The 22,512-nt window shown below is 36.9% G+C and overlaps 1 protein-coding gene across 1 annotated transcript; it reads right to left on the bottom strand.

Moving 5' to 3' along the window:
* Positions 1–1,028: 1,028 nt before the first annotated feature.
* Positions 1,029–21,290, bottom strand: unm_sa1261 (un-named sa1261). Its single transcript, XM_067423784.1, has 4 exons — positions 21,099–21,290; positions 12,784–13,008; positions 6,970–7,172; positions 1,029–5,111 (listed from the first exon to the last, which is right to left on the bottom strand). The coding sequence occupies exons 2-4, from the start codon at positions 12,953–12,955 to the stop codon at positions 4,257–4,259; spliced, it is 1,230 nt and encodes a 409-aa protein (XP_067279885.1). The 5' UTR covers positions 12,956–13,008; positions 21,099–21,290; the 3' UTR covers positions 1,029–4,256.
* Positions 21,291–22,512: the final 1,222 nt, after the last annotated feature.

Genomic DNA, 22,512 nt, shown 5'->3' with positions numbered 1-22,512 from the left:
AGGATTGCTTAGTGATTTTGTCTTACTGACTTAAGAGTCCTCTTGACTACTAGCATTTTGTGGATTTAGGAGCTAGTTTGAGTGCTAAAATGCTTTGCTAAATTCAATTCAATTCAAATGTGCTTTATTCTCTTAGAGCAAAAATGTAGGAGTCCTAAAATTAGGACTGACACGCCCTAAATCATTAAAAACCCTAAAAAGTTTCTCCTAAAAGTAAGAAGTAAGGTGGAACTTTTAGCCTTAAGATGTTTTGTGAATACGGCCCCCGACCTTCGCCCTTTCTTGCTTCAAGCACAGCTCATCCAATCAGAACTTAGAGCTGAAAAAAAATGCTTTATTAGGTTTAGGTTTTAGACTTTTATTAGGTTGTTCCTCTCTCTTTTTTCTTCTCCATTGCTGCCACTTTCCCACATCCCTCTTTTCTGCATCCATTCACATACTTATATGTTAAATGTGGGAGTGCCAGTTTATTATGATGTTTTCTCAACACCAATTCTTTAGATTTATTTTCTCCTTTTTCTTAAGATTAGGAACAGGGGCTTATACCATTAAGCCGTTGTCACACATAGAAGAGTGACAGCTAGTTTAGGCGGATAGCCAGGTATGTTTCCGTTTAGATTGCACCAACCCTGGATGATCTACTTAATTTGTCATGTCTTTGACATTTTTGGGTCATTTCACAATTAATTGGTCTACAGATACCAGCAACTGCATTGGTCATGAGTTCAAATCTTACTTGACTTAATGTTTTAAAATACAATTAAAAAAAATGTCAGTAGCCTAATGGTGATTTATTTTGTAATTTTACCACAAAGCTGTGTGAGGGACTGCTTGCATAATCATAGTTCAAGGTCATTTTAAAGCTCTCTGAAAGGTAAAGGGAGAGCAATACACTCATATTTCAGGAACAGAAAGGTCAGCAGTCAGATTAATATCATGGGCATGAAAAAGTATAGGAACTCGAAGGAGCACAGAATGTGAAAACCAGCCTCTATAATGTTTCAGAAAAGACACAAAAGCCACAAAACTCAGAACTTTTAGTTTTTATTTCTACAATGTTTCTCCAGAGCAATGTTGATTCATGCAAATACTTCTGGAAAACAACACATTAAAATGTCTGGTTTTGCTGTTGTCCTTTCAACGAAAGATTATCATAATTGTCTTGTATTCTTAATACATTTCGAAGGGTTAAACGTCTTTGAGAGTAACATTGAGTTTCTTCATGAGTTATTTTCTATGCGAGCAAATCAATGTAGGCCTACTGCCACATCACTGTTAGCCTGCACATGAAGTATACGAAAAAACATTTTTTATTATTTGCACATTGTCCTTTTCGACTCCACTGAAACTTGTATTATTTTATGCAAACTTGTGCTAATTTAAAGTATTACTACACAATATTTGTCACAAATCTAAAAAGTAGCACAGATACCAACATTTCTGTTTTCTGTTATATCCATGCAAAATGCCCTTTTAAACAGTCAACACTTTTTTTTCTTCATTTTAACAACACAAGAGCAAAACAATTCCAGCACATGACCTTTTGCTACCTTTCTTCAAACAAGAATACAAAATCGAACAAATCTTATAATAAAATGAATAAATAAATAAAACATGTTAAAACTGCACAAGACTTGTGTGGAACAGGGTAGTAAATTCCACTTCATTGACATTTTAATAAGTTTAAATGCAAAGTATACCAGGTTTAGCAGCTAGAAACATTTTTTAATCTGTAAATAATGGTCCAAATATAAGGATCTTCAGAAATTCAACTGGACCTTCATTCCCTGGCACAAAGCAGCAGATTTTTTTTTAGACATCACTACCCCGTTAGTTATGAAACATAAATATGACATCTTCATTTAACATGTCCTTCCTGCACCTCAACTGAGTAACAAACTGGTTGTTAAAGACAGCATGAAGTTGGGTTTGAAACACATTTTACCAATCACGTTACTAATAACCGAAATATAAAATTTTAAAGGGTTAGTTCACCCCAAAATTAAAATGCTGTCATTAATTACTAGCCCTCGCACCACTCCAAAAATAGACCTTCGTTCATATTCGATATTTCGTTCATATTCGGAACACAAATTAAGGTCTTTTTGATAAAATTTGAGAGGTTTCTTATCTACCCATAGCCAGCAACACAACTACCACTTTCAAGGCCCAGAAAGAAATAAAGACATCATTAAAATAGTCCATGAGACTCCAATGGCTCAGCTTAAATGTTATGAAGCAACGAGAATACATTTAGTGTACAAAGTCCCTCAAAATGAACGACTTTATTCAACAATCTCTTCTCGTCTCCTACACTGTTGAAGTAGTAAATACAGTGCTGCGCTTCCAGGATCTACAGCAGAATGCCGGCTTTACCATTGGCCGACGCTGGTCACGGGAGCACAACAACGCATGTGTATGTGGCGCTGACGTAAGAGCTAGCCAATGGTGAGCCAGCGTTTTGCCGTAGAACTCAAACATTTTACGTCAATGTTGGCGAATGACACTGACGAAAATACAATTTTTTGAATAAAGTCTTTATTTTTGGGAAGGTTTTGCGCACAAAAAGTATTATTGTCGCTTTATAACAGTAAGATTGAACCACTGAAGTCACATGGACTATTTTAACGATGTCTTTACTGCCTTTCTGGGCCTTGAAAGTTGCAATGACGTTGCTGCGAAAGTATCTTAATTTGTGGTCCGAAGATGGAGATCGGGTTTGAAGGTTTGGAACGACATGAGGGAGAGTAATTTTCATTTTTGAGTGAACTATCCCTCTAATATAAAATAGGATACTTAATGAGAAAAAACACACAAAAAAAAACATAGGGCTCTGATTGTGAAAAGGGGCTATTACATACCAGAATGAAGTCCGGTGGTTGGAGAGATGGGTTTGAAAGTAAAAGGGATTTGTGATGTAATCGAAAAGTAAAACCTTTTTAGAGGCAGAAATCTTTGATTTGAGTAGTGTGCAAAGTCGGTAAGACCAGTCGTGCACAGTAAGACCAGAAATGTGAATTAAGAAAGTAAATTTTGAATTCATGTTGACTTTTCAATATTACACACAGTGAATGGTATACCTGAGAAATCCTTCACTCAGTAAGCACACATATGTCAACAAGACAGCTATGAAAGAGAACATCGCCTGGAAAGCGTAGCATCACATTTTTTTTTAAAACATCTGATTAACATCTTAAAAAGAGCAAATTCATACTTAAAAATGTAAATCGATCTAACGTCCCACAGAAACTTCCCCAAGACATTGCAAGTGGTCCAAAACTGACATCTTCTAGATGGGAAAAAAATCGTCTCAGTGAAATACGTGTGCTATCAGGGCTCCATCCATGATGCTCAGAGAGAACGCAAAAAGAGGAAATTATGTGGTATTGTACTGTTCTCACGGTATGAACTGTATGTCAACACACAAAGGCTGAATGGTTTTTGAACTGTGCTTCGGGGAGCCGTCATGTCTAAATCGCTCGTGAATTTAGTGGGACACCCGCAGCCCTGGAACTGAGTGCAAGATTTGTACAGCTATTTTGTATTAGGTGACACAGGGCCAAGTGCGTCACGCCTAGGTAAAGAATGACATGGATTGCATCTATACGTTACTCTGAAGAGAGTTTTTGCGTCTATTATTTCAAATTTCCTTAACAGTCTACTGCAAGTAAGTGTCCTTTTCAATTTAATAGTGAGCAAACAGATGCGGTTTATCAAAATAAAATTATAATTAAACACTGTAGTGCTACAGTATTAAATAAATAACAAAAGACCTAAATGAACAATACAACACCCTCATAAAGTAATCAATAAGTCATATCCACTGACTGACCCACAGGGATACACAAGCACGAAACAATACCAACACAGCTCCTACTGTACTTCCGAAACCACATCAAGTCTCCATGTGAAATGTTTTTGCTGTTTTCTTCCCCCCGCCAAAAAAAAAAACGTCTACATATTGCTTCATAGAAGAGTTTTTCATAAGTTTTCAATGTTGTTTTGGTCTAATTACACATGGAAAACGTGGTTGATGCACAATCAGCAGGCTTTGTCGATTGTCTTTCACATTCCCTCAGAGATGCTCATCATCAGGAACAGTTTCACGCTGTCAACTCTTCTTGGGATGCTCTTGGAGCACTTGTGCGTCAGCTACCGACTCTTCCTATGATGCTTTGCAAGGACTTGAGTCCTCATTGTCATCTAGTAAGTGATCCCAAGTATATGTGCAAGATAGATTAATGCCAGTGACCTCTCTACACGCATATTTCAATTGGCGTCGTGACCAGGATGCGACCACCGTTGCCGTTGTTGTCACGTGAGACACGCTCGTAGCCGCCGTTGGAGGAAGCGGAGCTGTTGGTGGAGGTAGAGGAGTAGTGTGCCGTCACCGGCTCCATCACGATGCCTCCTTTAGCTACACCACACACCGGCGACAAGCTCTGTTGCTTTAAGCGGTCCACCAGTTCATCTTCTTCAGAGGAAGAAGAGCTAAGCTCAGCCTGACGGCCGTTCATCACTGCGGCGCTGTTGCAGTTTCCGGCCGAGGCGTGGGTCGTGTTGCCGTTCTCCGTGTCGAGCATCCAGCAGTGGCTAAAGTAGCTAAAGACATCTTTGACGGAGCACCGGCGGTCCTGCTCGATGGATAGCAGGCAGCTGAACATGCGGAGAGCATCATCGGTGAAACGCCGCCACTGCGAAGGCACTGCGTTGGTCCGCCTCCGCCGCTGCTGCCAGCGCACAAACTCCTCGTAGAAGGCGTCGGACGGCAATGCTTTTTCCCAGGGGAAGTTTCCGGTGAGCATGCAGAACAGAAGCACACCAAAGGCCCACACATCAGTGCTGTAGTCCACGCACAGGCCCTCCTGCCGACCGGGGTCGCACAATTCTGGCGCCGTGTATGGGATGGTTCCGCTCACCCGCTTCACTGGAGAGCCGGCACGGCGGGTCATGCCAAAGTCTGACAGTTTCACCTTCCGGCAATCCTTGTCAAAGATGAGGACGTTCTCCGGCTTTATGTCACGATGCACCAGCTTCTTGCAGTGCAGGTAATCCAATGCAATCGCCACCTGGTGCACACACCGCTTGGCAACGTTCTCCGGCAGCCCAACCTACGCACAGGGGAGAATACAGAATTAGACTCTACGTCGAAACACTGGTGGTTACATAATGGACCTTATCAGAATTCTCACAGACTGACAAATCTGAAGACTTTTTGTAATGCAGCAACAAGGTTGTAGGGAACACAAAGTCCTCGTTTAACAGCCAACAAAGGCACTGTTGCCAATGGGAAGGAGTGGAAAAACTTTGCATTTGTTTGCTTCTCACCCTACTCTCTGTGTTCACATATTGTATTTTAATACAGCCTAATCGCCTATAAATCTGTTCTCATTTAAATATTTCTCTGTTTATATTGTCAGATAAAGGAATGAGAATATGAAATATTATGAAATGTTAACCAGCAGTCATTTCCAAGCAAGCAATAAAATCCCAATTTGACATTGTCTGACAAAATCAACAAAGACAATGGCTATATTTACATGTAAAAGGATCATTTGTCTTTCTTATTTTTTTCTTTGACAGTGAACAGCCTCAACTGAATGCACTGCTCGTCTTAGATACTTGAGTAGCAGAGATAGTTGTGGCTACAGTGGGAAAGTATGATTATAGGACAGTACAACCCTTATGAAAAATAGGCCTAAGTTTTATTCAAGTGTGCTATATACTTCTTTAAACTAAAAACAAGAAAGTATACTTTCAGTCTACTTTCATGTAATTCCCAAAAATATACTTAAAATTGCACTCAAGTATACTTGACTTGTACTGACAGAAAGGTCTAAGTATATTTGGGCAATACTTGTGCTAGTATTCTCAGTATACTTGGCTTGTAGTTGTGTTTACTCTTTGGAATAAGTAGCTTATGTTCACTTATAGAAAAATAGCAGTTTACTTCTAAGTGTAGCCCTTTCAAAAACAAAATAATGTGCTACAAGTATTTGACTAGTATAACTATCAGTATACCTATAAGTTTAAATTGTAATATAGTTGCAGGACAAATTAAAAACTTAGTTGTAAACTAGTTGTGTATTCAAAGTTTACTACTGTTACATGTTAAGCATACTTAAAAGTATACTTTTATTCTAAAAAGTAGGTCAATTTAGTCCCAAGTAACATTGAAACAGTACACTTACACGTATACTTCTAGTACATTGACATTAGTATGCCTACTACATAAGGTTACATACTTTAACCTTACTTAAGTATACTTCATAAAATGAACTTGAAGTAAACTTGGTGCTTTTTTGGAAATAAGTAAACCACAAAAAATAGGAAATAAGGTGTCTGAAAAGTCACTAAGTTCACTAAAAGTTCACAAGTTGTCAGAAGTGAACAAAGAAAAAAGGAATTCACAGATACAAAATAGTAATCGAACAAAACCCTAACCCTAATTTTTAAACTTCACCATGTAAATTGCTCTGAGGCATCTCTGCTACAGACATTAATAAGACTCAAATCATGCATAACACCTAGACAAGCTATGAGAGCAGCTACCTTTTGAGCATTTACCTGGAGGATGATTAAGGAAGGGAAAAAAAATCCCTTAAATATAAATTGAAGAAGGCACTTGAGTCATATTTACACCAAGAATATTAGACTTGAGGATGAACCTCGCTTGGCTCTACCTAGCAACTCCCTGGCAACCATCCAAAACAACTAATCACATTGTAGTAATGAGATTTACATTGCTTTATATGACTCGAAGGATAATGGTACAGCATTGCATTATATTGGTAAAAGTTAATATAACTATGGTACAAGATAGTTTTCAAATTAGCATGCTGTACAGTACGAAATGGAAAATATCTTCACAGAACCAAATCATTTTAATGCTTTCATTTAGGACGTTTTAGCACACCGTATGAATATGTCTATTAGTAGAGATTTGCAAAGAAGTTCTCATTGTCTCACCTGCGGAGGAATGATGTCAAAGAGATCGCCTGCCAGCGCATACTCCTGAGCGAAGATGTAGTATTCATCAGTCTCGAAGGCGATGCCATACATGTTGATGATGAAAGGACAGGGTGACAGGTAAAGAGAGATGCTGTACTCGCGAAGGAAACTCTTCAGCTTAGTGGTTTTCTTCCGCAAGAATTTCAGGGCCATTTTTGTGCCTGGGGGGAGAGGAAGAGAGAGGTAGAGGTTAACATTGCTTGCATATCTGATTATTCCTCCAATGACACAAAGCTAATAGCCTACTTGCAAGATCTGAATGTGCTCTTTTTAAATGTCACGCTGAGGCAGTGTCAAGTCATGAATTAATGTGGTAAATCATTTTACAAGGGAACAGCTTTATCTGACTATAAATTCTAAAGCACGTTTGAAAAGATTTGAAAAGAATACCTGAAGCAAGAACCATGAACACAAATTCGTTTTCCATCGGTTAATTCTGCCTTAACTTTTTTCGCTCTTTGAAGCCATGAAAGTAAGAATGCAAACCATTCTAACTACACATTTGATTAATTGCATTGTTCAACTAAACACATTGTATTATATGGGGCACCAGAAGATTTTCCTTGCAGTAAAAACATTTTCATTTCATCAATGCATAAAATGACTTCCATTAGTAGAATGAGGAGGATGGTCCCAGATGGACCAGTAGTGGACTACTGCAGGCTCTAATCAGATTGGATGACATCTGCACTGCTTTTATCAGCCCACCGATAAACAAAATCATGTTTAAATTGTAACAGACGCATCTGAGGAGTAACTTTAATACCTGACACATTTGGAGGGTTTGTTTTGGAACCTGATGCATTTTCTCCCATAGTCAAACACATCTAATCAATGGCTTCAGGATTACTAAGTCTATAGGCAATTGAGTATTATCATGGTTGGAACTAAACTCTGCAGGACAACATATCTCTAGGACCGAATTTGAAAATTCCCTGACACTTAAAAACAAACTCTGGAACTGTTTGCTTGTGGTGAGAAAGCAACCAACCCAATGGACCAACTAACTATTGCAGTTGGTCTGAGTGGAATTGCTCCTACAGTACTGTTTATCTTGTTCTCTTGAACCCTCCCTTTCCCTACCTTTCTCCTACTTACCATCTCTTCCAGGTTGTATTGGCGAAAGGTCCTTATCATTTGGCCTACATTTAGCTGAATCTCTTGGCCACCAACTCCAGAGGCCCCCGATAAACCTAATTACCATCCCTTTACTCTTCTTCTTCTTTATCCTTCCCTATTCATCCCTAACTTTTTTCAATGAATAATTCTCTAGCATTCATGGTTGTGGCATGTGGTCCTGGCATGTGAATCCCTGTTTAGGAACAAACAAGCGATATAAAGTTCTGAAAACGTTCTTAGAGATCCACATCCAGAACTGTGTATTCCACTTAGTTTTCTGTCGGAGAAGTAATTGATAATTGGAAAATTTAGTAGTTGTGATAACAAAATCTACACATTTCCGCCTATTTCTCCACTGTCGTGCTATATTTTGAATGAGTATCATTTTCTACTATTCAATTGTTCTATGTAAAACTGTGTTTGTCAGTCACATAGTCTCATCAATGTCTTGAACAAAGACAGATTTTGCTTGAGAATCATTATTAGTCCTTTGCATAACACTGCAGATGGTTAGCAGCTGCTAAGCACTTAAAAAGGAAGGTCAAATGGCAAGAGAAACCCCCGCCCCCAACTCTGTTATTACATAACACAAAAGATAGCAGAAGCTGCCTATGTGTACAAGATAAAGGCCTTCACAAAGGACCTTCATTATAAGGACAGCCGACAGTTGCACCTGTTCAGACAGATGACAGATAATAGGGGCTTTCGCACCGGAGGAACCTGTCCATAGTTCCTAGAACTGATTGGCAGAAGTACCCACTTTTTTGGCATGTTCACACTGCAAGAACTGGAACGAATTTAGTTCTAGGAATGCCTTTTTGAGGAACTTAATTAGCTCCTACTTCAGACTCAGGTCTAATGCTGCATTCCAGACAGATCGGAATTTGGATTTTCCCAATCCTACTCAAAGTCGGACATTCAGCATGTGGACTTGGGGAAGATCAACCCCAACCTTAGAGAGAAAAGTAATTTAAAGTCACTTCAAGATGTTGGCAAGTCCTGCTTCCAATGAGCATAAATGTAAAAACAAACTTTAACATTAGACATTACATTTATGTAATATGCCTTTGTTTTATTGTCTGCTGTTTTCTACTCTATGTTGTTTTTATTCAGCTTTTAGTTGACACAAAAACACAATGCTCTCATTGTGTGGTCTGATTGAGGTCTAAAGTGGGACATTTAATCTGGGACATTCCCACATCCACCCTTGTCTGGAGTGCAGCACAATAGGAACTACCAGTGATACAAGTGTTCGCCGATAGGCCGAAACATTTTTAAAAAGCAGTGCAAAGTGTTTTAAAGTGTGACAAGACATAAACATACAGAAAGCTAATGTTAATGACATTTACCTGTCGCTTTTGTTTGCAGCGTTGTGTTGTGTAGCAGTGTAAATTGTTGTAGATTTTCTCTTGGCCCTCCTTTTTGCTCTTTCCATCACATAACTTATACTTCTACATTCCATCTTCGTTATCACAAATCCCATGATACACAACAAAAATATAGCTATGATCACAGTGTCCTCCATTCTCCAGTTGTTTACATAGTTCAATGTCATGCTTAAATGACTTTTGGATTATGTCCCTTCAGAATTTCTTCTGGCGATGCGAATGCAACTAGGAAAATGGCCCAGAACATTTAGTTCTTGGGGGAACGCCCTGGTGGCTAGTTCCTCTAAGTTCCTGGAACTACCTTGTAATCCTAGTCTGGGACTGCATTAGGTGAAACCTAATTGGGAATTGTAGCATTACAATTTGCAGTTGAGCAAAGAAAATACAATCCCAACCTTGTATTCTCTCCTTAGTTTAAATAGCAAAAAAGCTTTTTAAATAATCAGAGACTGATCATCCATGATGTTATTCATGCTTGTTGGTTGCAGGTGATATTATGCTTCATTTCATTCTGAATGTCTGAACTTCCTACTTGGAAAGGTGTAATTGAACATCACTTGTGAAATTGTTAAAAAATCCACAATTCTGATTTCACCTGGAGATGCAGGCATGTGACATCAGTTAATGGCAAACATACATTTTTAAGTCATTGAAATGCATCAGTAAATTCCTTCATAACAAGATAATTAAGCCATAGATGTGTAAACAATTTGGTTGCTTTGAGTCGTCTGTTGTTCATAAGCCAAAATGATAGCATGCTACAACCTTCAGGTAATAGAACATTTTAAAGGTCAGAAGTCACAGATGTCATGTACAACATGTAGGAGTATCCAACTTTTGGATGGAGTTCAGAATTAAAGAGAGAATGTGAAGTGTTATGGAGTAATACACGACCCTGAGTAGTAGATACTTTCATCCATACTTTTTTTTTTATGGAAGAGTCAAATACATTATAAATGCATATATAAGCTAGAAGCAATCCTGGTATACAAAGCATTTAATTACAGTCACAATTTAATTTGTGAGAATTCCCACAAACAACATGAAACTGTCAAGATCAGAGGAGTGCTTAAAGCGAACTACAAATTAAAAATGGCAAATACAAATTCAGTTCACTCCTCTAGTGATTTTCCGACTGGTAAACACACACTTCCCCTGAGCAACATCCCATGATATAGATGCAATATCTGTCAGGCATTGGAGCAGATATCATGAGATGTAAATGTCATGACAGCACGCGAGTTCTGCTGAGGACAGCGGGATTGTGGATTCCTGGAACTGCCCCCACAATGCACTGCAGGATCCATCCTCTAAATATGGCCCGTAATGCATGTAAATAATAAATGAGGTGAGACTGATGACGATTTAGGATGCTGACAGATGGTGTGTTTTGCATCTCTTTGAAATCTGGAGGATACACAAGCCAAACAGGGTGTTTTATGGCTGGAGACCATCAATAAGCTTAAAAAAAGAAAGGTAAACATGACGTCTTGATCAGAACATGTGGACATCCTGAAACAAACTGAAAATGTAGCTGGCGGCAGGTGCTATGCCTTCAATGATGGTCACCATTATACCGTATGTTTTGGTCGTTTGTTCCCATACTTGGTTGCTGGTGTTCCAAAAAGGCTTCTTGACTAGCTTAACCAGCATGACTTTCTTGGTCATTAAGCACAAAAAACATGTTAGTTGACCAGCTTCACCAGCTCCTTTTCACACTTGATTTTGATTCCATCCCTGCCAGTCGGTACACTGTGCTTTTGGTTTTTGAACTGCAGCAGACTTGTTTTAACAATATACTGTGGATAAGTACTAGTGACAGCCATTTACAACCTGTGTTACTACAAAATGCTACGAAGCGTTTGTCTGCTGAACTGCACTGGAGTTCATATGAACTGTACTCCAGAATACATATTCAGCAGACACAGAAAACCATTTATTTCCTTTGTCAAACAAACTAAACTTCCATGTCAGATGGACTTGTGTCCACTCCAAAAGCTCTTAATAGCTGTGAGCCACATAAACCGTTTGATCTACAGGATCTTGAAAATATGACAGATGACTGATAAATAATGCATGATTTCACAGGAGGGAGAGAAATGTGTGCCTGTGTGTGTTTGTAAGTGTAGGTGGATTTCATTTTTGTGTACAAATATTCTCAGTTTGAATGGGAACATTTCACATAGAAAAAAGAAAAACCACAAATGAGATCCTTGTCAAATCTCAAGACACCAATTAATATTAAATGAAGAGCAAATGAAGAAATATTTTTCTTCGAAATCATCTTCTAAGTCTGCAGATGACTCAGTAGCATATGAGTTGTACAGCTTTTACAGTACTTGGCAGACCCTGTTCATTACATTACATGCTTTAATACAATTTCATTAAAAACTAAAATGTATGCACTGAATAAAGGTTCTATACGGTAAAAAATTGTCCCTTAAATGAATGGTTAAAAAATACTGATCACCATAATGGTGACTACAAACTTTATTATTTTCAATAAAACATCAACTTTTGTACATATATGAAATAAATAATGTCAAACTGATTTGTAAACTGGTTTCACAATTAGTGTGAAAGGGACTTAAGGCTTTGGGTGGAAGTCAGTTCTTGTGTTTCTGTTCATCTCTTCTCTTTTTTCTGTTCTTGATTATTTGTCCTTCAGTGATTCTGCTTGTTAACAGCAGGTGTTCATCAGTGTCTGAATGCATTATTTTCTTTTCATTCACTCTGTCAAGTGGACCATATAAGTGACTAATTAAATTAATGTAGGGGATAGTAAAATAGGGTGAGATTTTGGAACAAGACTTTGAGAGCTGTTAATTTACAATATATTCTTTTATCAAAAAATATTACACAAAACGCATTGTTTTTTATCACTGTTTAAATGGAAAATAGTATGTTACTGTCAGAATTTGGCTGTTATTATACAGCAAGGTTTTCAGTGTAGATAAGTAGTTATTTTAGAATGTGTTTTAGAAAGAGGTTCCATTTCAACATTTGGCATGTTGTTGAAAAGCCAATAATGACATATTGTAAGTCTATACCCTCCCAATTTCGTTTTCATTCCTGACATCAGAATATTAATAATAAAGGTGCCACTCTTTCTAAGGTATAGCAGGGCTGGGCAACTCTGGCCCTCGAGGTCCGAGGCCTGTAGCTTTCTAGTAATCTTGAAGACCTTGATTAGCTTGTTCAGGTGGGATTGAATAGGGTTGGAGCAAAACTTTGCAGGAAAGAGGATCCATCCCCTTCAACCTACCTCTGATCTTGTGGATGACCAGGTCCACCTTGCCGTAGGTGCCCTTGCCAAGCTCCCTGATGACTTCATAGTATTTATTAAAGTCCAACTTCTCCAGGTTCTCGGCAGTGATGAGCTGGAGCTCTTCTAGGATGTCAATAGAGGAACGGGACATGTGGGGTGAGGAGCTCATTATTCCAGAGACAGGGAGGCCAGTTACCACGACAACGATGATGATTTAGAAATCTAAAGGTAGGAGAAGTAAAAAAAAGGAGATTGTTGATATTCATGATAAAATACCCTAAAATAACTATTTCCACACCTAGGGCAGCTGAACATGATTGCATTGGACGCACTTTATCAGCAACATCAAAGTTACAGAGATTGTGGGGATGGGTTAGCAACGCAAACAAGTCCTTATATAACACCATGCATCCTACAGTTCACTGATCTTCTTTCTGTTCTGTGGACTCCCTTTCATGTGCACAACATCACAGACTGTATCTCAAATGAGAACGCATGAGAGGAACTGAGCAGAACAAAAGATCAGAGCGCACAGACCCAGACCGATCCCCTTTGTAATGTTAAAATCACATAGTCCCGAAGGGCTATTTACTTCCGCACCACGAAACCCTCTCCGAAAGGTGTCAGAGGACAAACTGGCCTGTTGCATAACACCATTTCATATTGTTTTAGCTAACAAGCACTATTGGCTTAACAAATGAGCTGAGTCAAAAATAACTTTATGAGAAGAACATCATTCATAAAGTAAGTAAGTAAGTACAGTGTATGTAGTTACAGTGCACAACAAATAGTACAGATGGAGATTAAGGAGCTGGGTATTCGTGTCTGGCACCATTTGTGAACATGAGTGATACCCAAAATATGAGTCTTGCTGAAGCTATTGTATGCTATTTATTTTCTGAGCAACTTAAGCTTGTCAGAAAGGGTGACCAATGGCCAATATGATGCCGTTATATGTAACATAATTTAATAATAGAAAATGTGGTTAAATTGTATTGTAATACTGGCCATTATTAATGAAAAACATATACTTACTATAGGGTTAGGATTATGATTTGGTTTAGGGTTAGTTGTTTCTAATACTTTACATTTAACATGTATAACAAGGACACTATAAAAAGTGTTACCGAAAAGCTATCAAAGATGTAAACAAAATTGTTGATATGAACATAACATTTATTTTATAGTGTTTACTCAAAATTCATTATCCATTGACAAGACAGCAATAACATCAGGCAAAACAACTGCTTCGAATGATCTATCACATCTGCCCATTTATTGCGCCTTTGTAATACTCTTAAAATGGCCAAGAATTGGCCCATTAGCAATATGCTAGAAGCTTAGCAGAAGCAAAATATGCACGAGCAAACATACTTACAAAATGCAGTTTTGCATTCTATTATTTCTCTAAACATCTGTGTTTTAGCATATGTGGGAAAATAATGTTAAGGCATTATGAATGGTGTGACACACAAATGTAGAATGTTGTGAGATATTACGATTTCTTAATGGCCGGCTTAGAAAATGCCCAATGGGATTTCCACTAATATAACAGACTGTCTGATGAGATTTCTGAATGAATTTGCAGTCCTGATGGCACATTGGTCCTGCCAGTGCTCATTAATAGAGAATAATGTGTTGAATGAGACAGGATGACAGCACTTCCTGTTCATTGACACCATCTGTGGAAATATGAAAGTCTGTGTTTGTGTGTGTGTGTGTGTGTAAGAGAGAGAGAAGACAAAATTTGTATGGAGCAGCGGGAAAGCTTTTTTTTGGCTACTCATCAAACACTTTGAACCCCATGCAAAAATCTAGCTCATTCTACTTCCCATCTCGAGGATTGAAGACTCACAAATAAGATGAAAGGGGGAATGTCTCAGGTAATAAAAATGTCTTGATCTAATAAGAAACATTCACACTGCAGCAAAAAACGATTGATTCGAGAGTTGCATTTAGTTCTGTTCATGCAGCATTGACTTACGAAATAAACCACATCACAGCTAAATTTTAAATATACATTTGGTTGATAGGCCTATGTGCTATATGAGCCATTCTCCAAAAGTAAAACATAGCAAAACAAGTTCAAGATGATGCAAGTGATAGATAGATAGATAGATAGATAGATAGATAGATAGATAGATAGATAGATAGATAGATAGATAGATAGATAGATAGATAGATAGATAGATAGATAGATAGATAGATAGATAGATAGATAGATAGATAGATAGACAGGAAAAAAAATGTGTACAATAAAAGTATAATGAGCAGTAACTTGATGTCCTTTTCAAAGCACGTCTTTCCAGTGGACATACAGATATCAGCCCACACACTTTCTCATCTCTTGAGTAAATGTGCCATGTTGTAGCACAGCTTGCTTCATGCAACTCTCATTACCAGTGTGCTGAGCCTGGTGCATTGTTGACCTGTTCTGTATCTTGTGTTCACTGTTTATTTCTCTGGCTCTCCTCCTCCAGCTTCTACAGAAAAAGCAATACTGCAAGAGATGAAGTGGCTGCCAAAACTCTGCGCTTAGGCATTTAAAGGTAATCATCATTACAAACAGCTTAATCAATGCTTATGGCCAATGCACTCAATGCCCTGACTGTAAATACCCATCTTATTCCTTTAGAGGTGAGCACTATTTATGTACAGTATGCATAGAAGTAGTAAACTAGAGTATAACTACAACCTGTAGCCATTATCAAGTGTTTTAACTTTTTCCCCGGCAGTGGTTTTGAAAAAAATTGCCAGGACTTAATAGTATTAAAGAGTATTATTTTACAATAAATTACTGTTGTCAGAAATTTACAATGAAATGAATGCATGATTGGGTAATTTTCTTATGAATTACTGTTAATCACCAGCAAAATGATGGTAACATCACAGTAATTTACTGCTCTTGTTTTGTGAATTCACATTATAAACCATGTTTATAAGAAATTATATTTTGTTTTTGTTTTTGGCCGTTTACATTATATTTTAGCACTGCAATTGTTTTGAAGTCACCATAATGGTGATCAGTATTCCATTTGCTTCGGATCTTGGACTTTGTATATTCATATTCAATTTTTTTATCTAGCCAAGTCCGAAATGTGACAAATGAAAACATTTATTAAGACAACGAAAAGCTAGAATATGAAATAAGCTAATTAGCTGATTTAGTTAATCAAACTATACATTAACATTAGTGTTATTGAAAGCAAGAAAATTGTACCAATATCTTATTTAAAATGTATAATTGTTTGTATGGATATTTAACAAGAGTAAAGCAGCTGCTGAGTTTTATATTTGAAAGGTGTGGCATCATCTTGCAATACAATATTTTTTTATTCAATACTCAACATACAAAATACAACAGTGGTGACACTCAACAAATAATAATAGTAAAAAATATAAATTCTGAACATTACAAAATAAACAAACAACACAAACTGCTAAAAGTTAACCAAAAATAAGTTCAGCAGCACAGCTGAAACCAACAAGAATTGAGAACAATTTATATAAATCATCAAGAACAAACACAGCATAATCTATTCATGCTGCACTGCATGCTGGGTACCTTCATAGTACATGAACACTGTAGAAATACAGTATGATATTCCAAGAGTGCAGTTTGATATAAGAAAAGTCCTACTATGGAATTACTGTGAAAGTCATGCATTTATTAACCTGGAATATACTGTCATTTCACACCTACATTTTTAACAGTGCACCGAGTGATCATGTTCACACAATGTTCACAATTTTCTGTCAATATCCAGGAAAGAGTTAAATGAAAGTAGGTTCCCTTCAAGCATCGACATTACTATTGCTGATATTCGGGATTCAGGAGTCAAACAACCCCTAAACATGTTATTCAACTACAGTGAATAACGTGGACATGAATGACAGCTCAAATCATGCAGCTTGTCCAGGAAAAATGTGCTGCTAGTTTTCAAAGTCATCTGTCTTGAGATTTTGCCTGGCAGACATAAAATGACTGAAACAAATCCTATAGACTTATACTGAAGAATGGCCTGGAGCCATATTTACAGCCTTGGGGGTGAAATCTTTTTCACTTGGACACTCAAGTGGCCTTTTATTTTGGTAATGTTTTATTATCTGCAAGTATAGTTTTTTTAAAAAAATATATTAGATTTGAAGGACACTACAAGTGCACACTAAAAGTAATAAAATAAGGCACACTTGTTTTTCAAAGGGGTTGTTTGCTCCCTAGTGCAGGTACTCCTGGTGTTTGTATTTGTGCAGTAGAAAAGCTCTTAGCCTTTCTTATCAATTTACAGCATAGCATGAGAAACCAGTACAGATTTTGACAGAAAATGCTCAGCGGACTGATTTTGTTTGTCGGCACGTAAGACAGTGCAATTTATTTACTCTGTTCCCATGGTAATCGAGTAGCAGACAGATAAACCACCAGTGGAAAACTGAAAATGGTGTAAGGACCTTGTGTACTTTCAGAAAACCTCTTGCCATCAGTCTTTGTAATAAAGAAGATTTGTCTTGCATTGAAAACAGAACTAGACAGGGTTCAAAACAAGATTGAAATTGCCATTGGAGTTATGGAGTAATCAGTGTATGGAGGCTAGATATATAAGCCTGTCGAATGGTTTTGCAGCACAAATCCCTCTACCATTAATCACAACGCCAAGCACGTGTAGCGGCAACGCAGAGGAAATTAATATCAGGAATATCCAGAGAATCCCCACTATATACACCTTATTCACTGAATGCCAACTACTGAGCAACTATTGATGTTTCTAAAGCCTTAAAAGAACAATTCAGCTCAAAATTAAATTCCTGTCATAATTTACTAATCCCCATGCCATTCCAAACCCATATTTCTTTCTTTTTTTTTGAAGACAGCTAGGATCACAACATCAGACACCGTTGTCTTTTATTGTATATGGACAGAAAAAAAATTAGAGATACATTTTTAAAAGGATGTCCCACAAAGAAAGTCCTACAAGTTTTAATCGGCATGAGGGTGAGCAAAAGATATAATACATTTTTTGGATAAATAATCCTTTAAAATGAGTTGCTTGTATTGTGCACCTCATATTTCTTATCAATTATTTTGTTGTTTGGCTTCTAGTCTGAAGCTTTGCAATAGCATGGTCTACTGTAGTGGTCTCAAAATCAGAGTATGTTTAATTTTTTCGCATACAGACAACAGCATTGTCAAAACAATCTGCATTTATACGGATCGAAATTGAGAACGACTAAAAACGCTTTATTACACATTCCAGGCCAGTAGATGGCAGTGTCACTTTGAAAAAGAAACACTACGCCCCAATAGACTAAACACATAATACACAGGCACATGATGTCAACATTTTCACAAATTCATGTTTTTGTAATTTACACGGAGACGATAACAGTAACATTTTCAAAAACTTGCATTGTGTCTTGTAAATTAACAGCCCAAACGCATAAAAAGTTTTCAGTTTTTAGTTGTCATTTAAACACCCCCTCAATTGAGGAAAACATCAATATCTAATTTTTCTTTTGTTAATTTTTCTTATTAATTAGACTTTTAATTAATACGAAACTAATAATTTACATGACACAGTTGAAATAATAGAATAATTGAAATATAATTATTTATTTGACTGAAATAAGAAAACAAGCCAAATTAGGTTTAATATAAACATGAATTTTGGAAAGTAAATTCACCTTAATTTATTCAAATGTAAGAATAAACTTTTTTTTTAGGTGTTTTGGCTGTTCATTTACACTTTTGGGGGCCTGAGAACTTTAACTTTTGAGAACAGGATTCAACAGGAACAAGTGCACAGTTTTGGAAACAATACCGTTATCGTCTCTGTATAAACTAAAAAACATGAATTTGTGAAAATGGTGACATCATGTCCATGCATATTACATGTTCAGTCTATAGGCATTTAGTGTTTCTTTATAAACTGACATCGCCACCTACTGGCCTAGAATGAATAATACAGCGTTTTTAGCTGTTTTTTGCAGATCCGTGTGAACTGGGATCGTTTTGACAACTTTGCTGTCTGAAAAAGGAAAAAAATGTTCTGTTTTTATTACATCGTTGTCGTGTAAAGTACCCTGATAATTAGGGATGGAACTAAACTATTGCAGAGCAGACTTAGAGAAAACCCCATAAGCCCTGTTAGTGCTGGTCTGTTTGCTGGTTCTGTTCACTCGCACACTCACGCTCATACACTTACAGACACTCACAGTCACTCACTCACACAAACTCAGTCACACACACACACACACACACACACACACACACACACACACACAATGCTCACGGTGCTATGCTGCATTTAGTGTTCACGCTTGTCAGATCAGCGGAGACACTATAAGGGCTCGAGGCTCGGTCTCTCTGTTGCTTTCACGGTGAGCACAAGTCAACATGCAATCAAAATTGCCCATATTTATTGACTTTCTTAATGCATGTTCAAGGCCGTAACCATGTCCTAGACATTGGGGGGAACAAAAGATTTTTTTTTAGTGGGGAAAGGGTGGGGGGGTATTGGGGGGGGGGGGTAATTGGTCTTATTGGTTTATTTAAATGAATTATTAATATGGATTTACGGAAATAAAGAAAAATAAATATGGTAAAATTGTAAATTTTTTAGTTCTGCTGTATTTATAATGTATTTAAAGGACAACTCCGGTGAGATATTAAATGTTTAGCTACTTTCATCTTATGACATACTAGTTATATGACGTGCTATAACTAAAGTATTGCGCTGGAATGTGCACTAAGAGTAAGCCCCGCCTTCTTTGATTTTATTGGCCATCTCACTCATTCTAACAGTGACAAGCTGAGGCAGACCGACATAAGATTTTAACATTTTACCTTAGTCATCCTAGCAACAATTTTGCCATTTCTAATTATTGGGGGGGGGGGGGGGGGGGGGGGGGGGTTATTGACATGTCTCAATGTCTATGCTGGGTACGGCCCTGTTGCATAAAAATGTTTGTTTTGATAATCTTATCAAAAGAATAACTTGCTCCGCCTTGTTCCTTTTAGCTGACACTTAACAAACGGCCTCTCACTTTTTCATCCCCCACCCTCCAGCCACCTGCCACTATTCTGATGTAATGGCCACTTCCTTCCACTCCCAGAGGATAAAAATCAAGGTTTAAGACTTTTTGTTTCATTAAATATATATCACTATTTGGTATTTAAAATTCAGCATAATGATTCATTCTGAAACATGACAGATTCCGGAAGAAACAGGGTTGCAAATGTAGTCTTTACTAGCGGGTCTTATGATAAATATACTTTTTTCAAACATTGCAGGATGCCTGACTGAGGTTGCGTGACGGAAATGTTGCAATTACATTTTATGTTCCATTAAATTCAAGCAGTTTCAAGCAACATAATTGTTTCTTCACAAGCCTCATAGAATGAAATAATGATCCCCTCAGTTTAAACATTAGGCTAAATAAGATTAGACTGCTGAAATATTGGATATCAAATCTGGGAATCCAAATAATGGAGCTCATCTAGACAAAGGACACAGCTGTGTGTGTCTGAATACTCACATCTAGTGACAGTCTCACGCATGGGCCAGCATTTTGAGCGTTTTCGGCTTATCTGCATCAGCTGAAAACCTCTTTTACATTGTGAACAAATATCTAAATACAGAGTAACTATTCTGTAAAAATGTCAATGTCAAACCTAAAATGAAATGAATCTATACCATCTAATATCGACCCTGTTATAACCCTATATTACTCTTGAAGCTTTCATCTAAATTTGTTGTCACCTGGCCAGCAAAAATCCTGTCTGAACAATGCCGGTTATAAACAGGACATTCAGTTTCATGCGCTGAATGTACACTTTACCCCTTTGGGTTTGTGTGAGTGTGTAGTCCATGTGCATAGCTATCCATGCATGCAAAATAAAAACAATAAGTAAATGAATAACCCTCTCTCTTTGGCATAACTGACATGAATGGCATGCCTTCACTTAGGTTATACCGGTCTGACAGCAGCTCAAGATGTATTTTGGCAGCCTATTGTTCTTCAGAGCATTGCTTCCTATGCAGATTACACAGTGATGGGCTCAGCTGCATTAGACCTTTATGTCAATAAGGAGAAAACAACGAATGGATGCGCCTGGCTGTTTGAATGTACTTCACAACACCAATGATGTATAATACATACGAATTATAATACTTTAACCTTGATATTAAAGTAAGATATCATGGGAGAAATGCATCTGCATTATCTAAACAGTATAGCAGGTCTCACTGGCAAATGAGAATGACAGTGAGCATCAAAATATGAATATTTTATCGGCTATATACAACGTTTCATACCTTTCAATGGTGCGCAGCCGTCATTCCGTTGTGGTCAGTGTTATTTACTAGAACATCAGGAGCAATGCATGTATATTTCAGCTCTCCTCTCTGATATTTTCTCAAAGCCTTGATGTGATATTGATTCTCGTCGCGCTGAAGCGTCCGACCGAGCGACTGCTGTTGCCCTATTGTCTCTCCGTTGGTGGTGGATGTCGTTAATGACAGCTCTGTGTCCAGCCCACCACCTTACCGACCAATCAGAGAGCAGACAGAGGCAGTGCTGCACAAGCGCGTAGCAAGACCAACTAATCAGAGAGCAACCCGATGCAGCGCTGCTCAAGCTTGACCAATCAGAGAAGAGAGCGATGGCTCGCTGGAGTCGGTGCGTTCTGTCTCCGTACAGATTTCTTTTCGCGTGAGATGCTCAGAGATTCAGCGCCGCTGCTGCAGTCGCACAGATGCATACTTTGAGATAATAATCAGGTCCCGCAGTCACGAAAAACCTGAAAATAGGCTGATTTCCAGACAAAGACAAGTCATGGAAAAATCACGGGAACGTCAGGGAAATAAATTTACCAGCAATACAATATTTGCCCAGGCTACTTGTTCTTTCACTGCATTTACTCGACGATTTTGGAAAGATTTAGAAACTTTTATTAATAGAAAATTGAAGTATGATAGAAATGTGTGTATTCGATGTCCTCTTGTATACTCAGAACTTAGAATGCAAAGAACAACATATTAGCCTATAAAATTATTTATTTTATTAGGAAAATATCATATACATAAAAAGAAGTGGGCTCAATGTAAACCAAGCTTTTCACATTTAATAAATGACTTTACATTGTATGTAAACCTCTTGGAACAAGCAAAAAAAAAAAAAAAAAAAGCAATGAAAAAATGTAATGCTTTAAAAGCACTGGACTTTATGTAATTTTTATTTTTATTTTTATTTTTATTATTTTGTTGTTGTATTTTTCATTTCCTGGCAACTAATGTAAATGTAATACTAGTATGTAATACCTCTTGTTCTCATGGCATATATATATATATATATATATATATATATATATATATATATATATATATATATATATATATATATATATATATATATATATATATATATATATATATATATATATAATATATATATATATATATATATATATATATAATATATTTTATATATATATATATATATATATATATATATATATATATATATATATATATATATATAATATTATATATATATATATATATATATATATATATATATATATATAATATTATATATATATATATATATATATATATATATATATATATATATATATATATATATATATATATATATATATATATATATATATATATAATATTTAAACAATATTACAAATATTAAAACATTTTTTGCCTACTTCCTATG

This window comes from Pseudorasbora parva, chromosome 2 (assembly GCF_024679245.1).
Source record: "Pseudorasbora parva isolate DD20220531a chromosome 2, ASM2467924v1, whole genome shotgun sequence".
NCBI classification, from domain to species: domain Eukaryota; kingdom Metazoa; phylum Chordata; class Actinopteri; order Cypriniformes; family Gobionidae; genus Pseudorasbora; species Pseudorasbora parva.
This window is presented reverse-complemented; position numbering and strand designations above follow the sequence as displayed.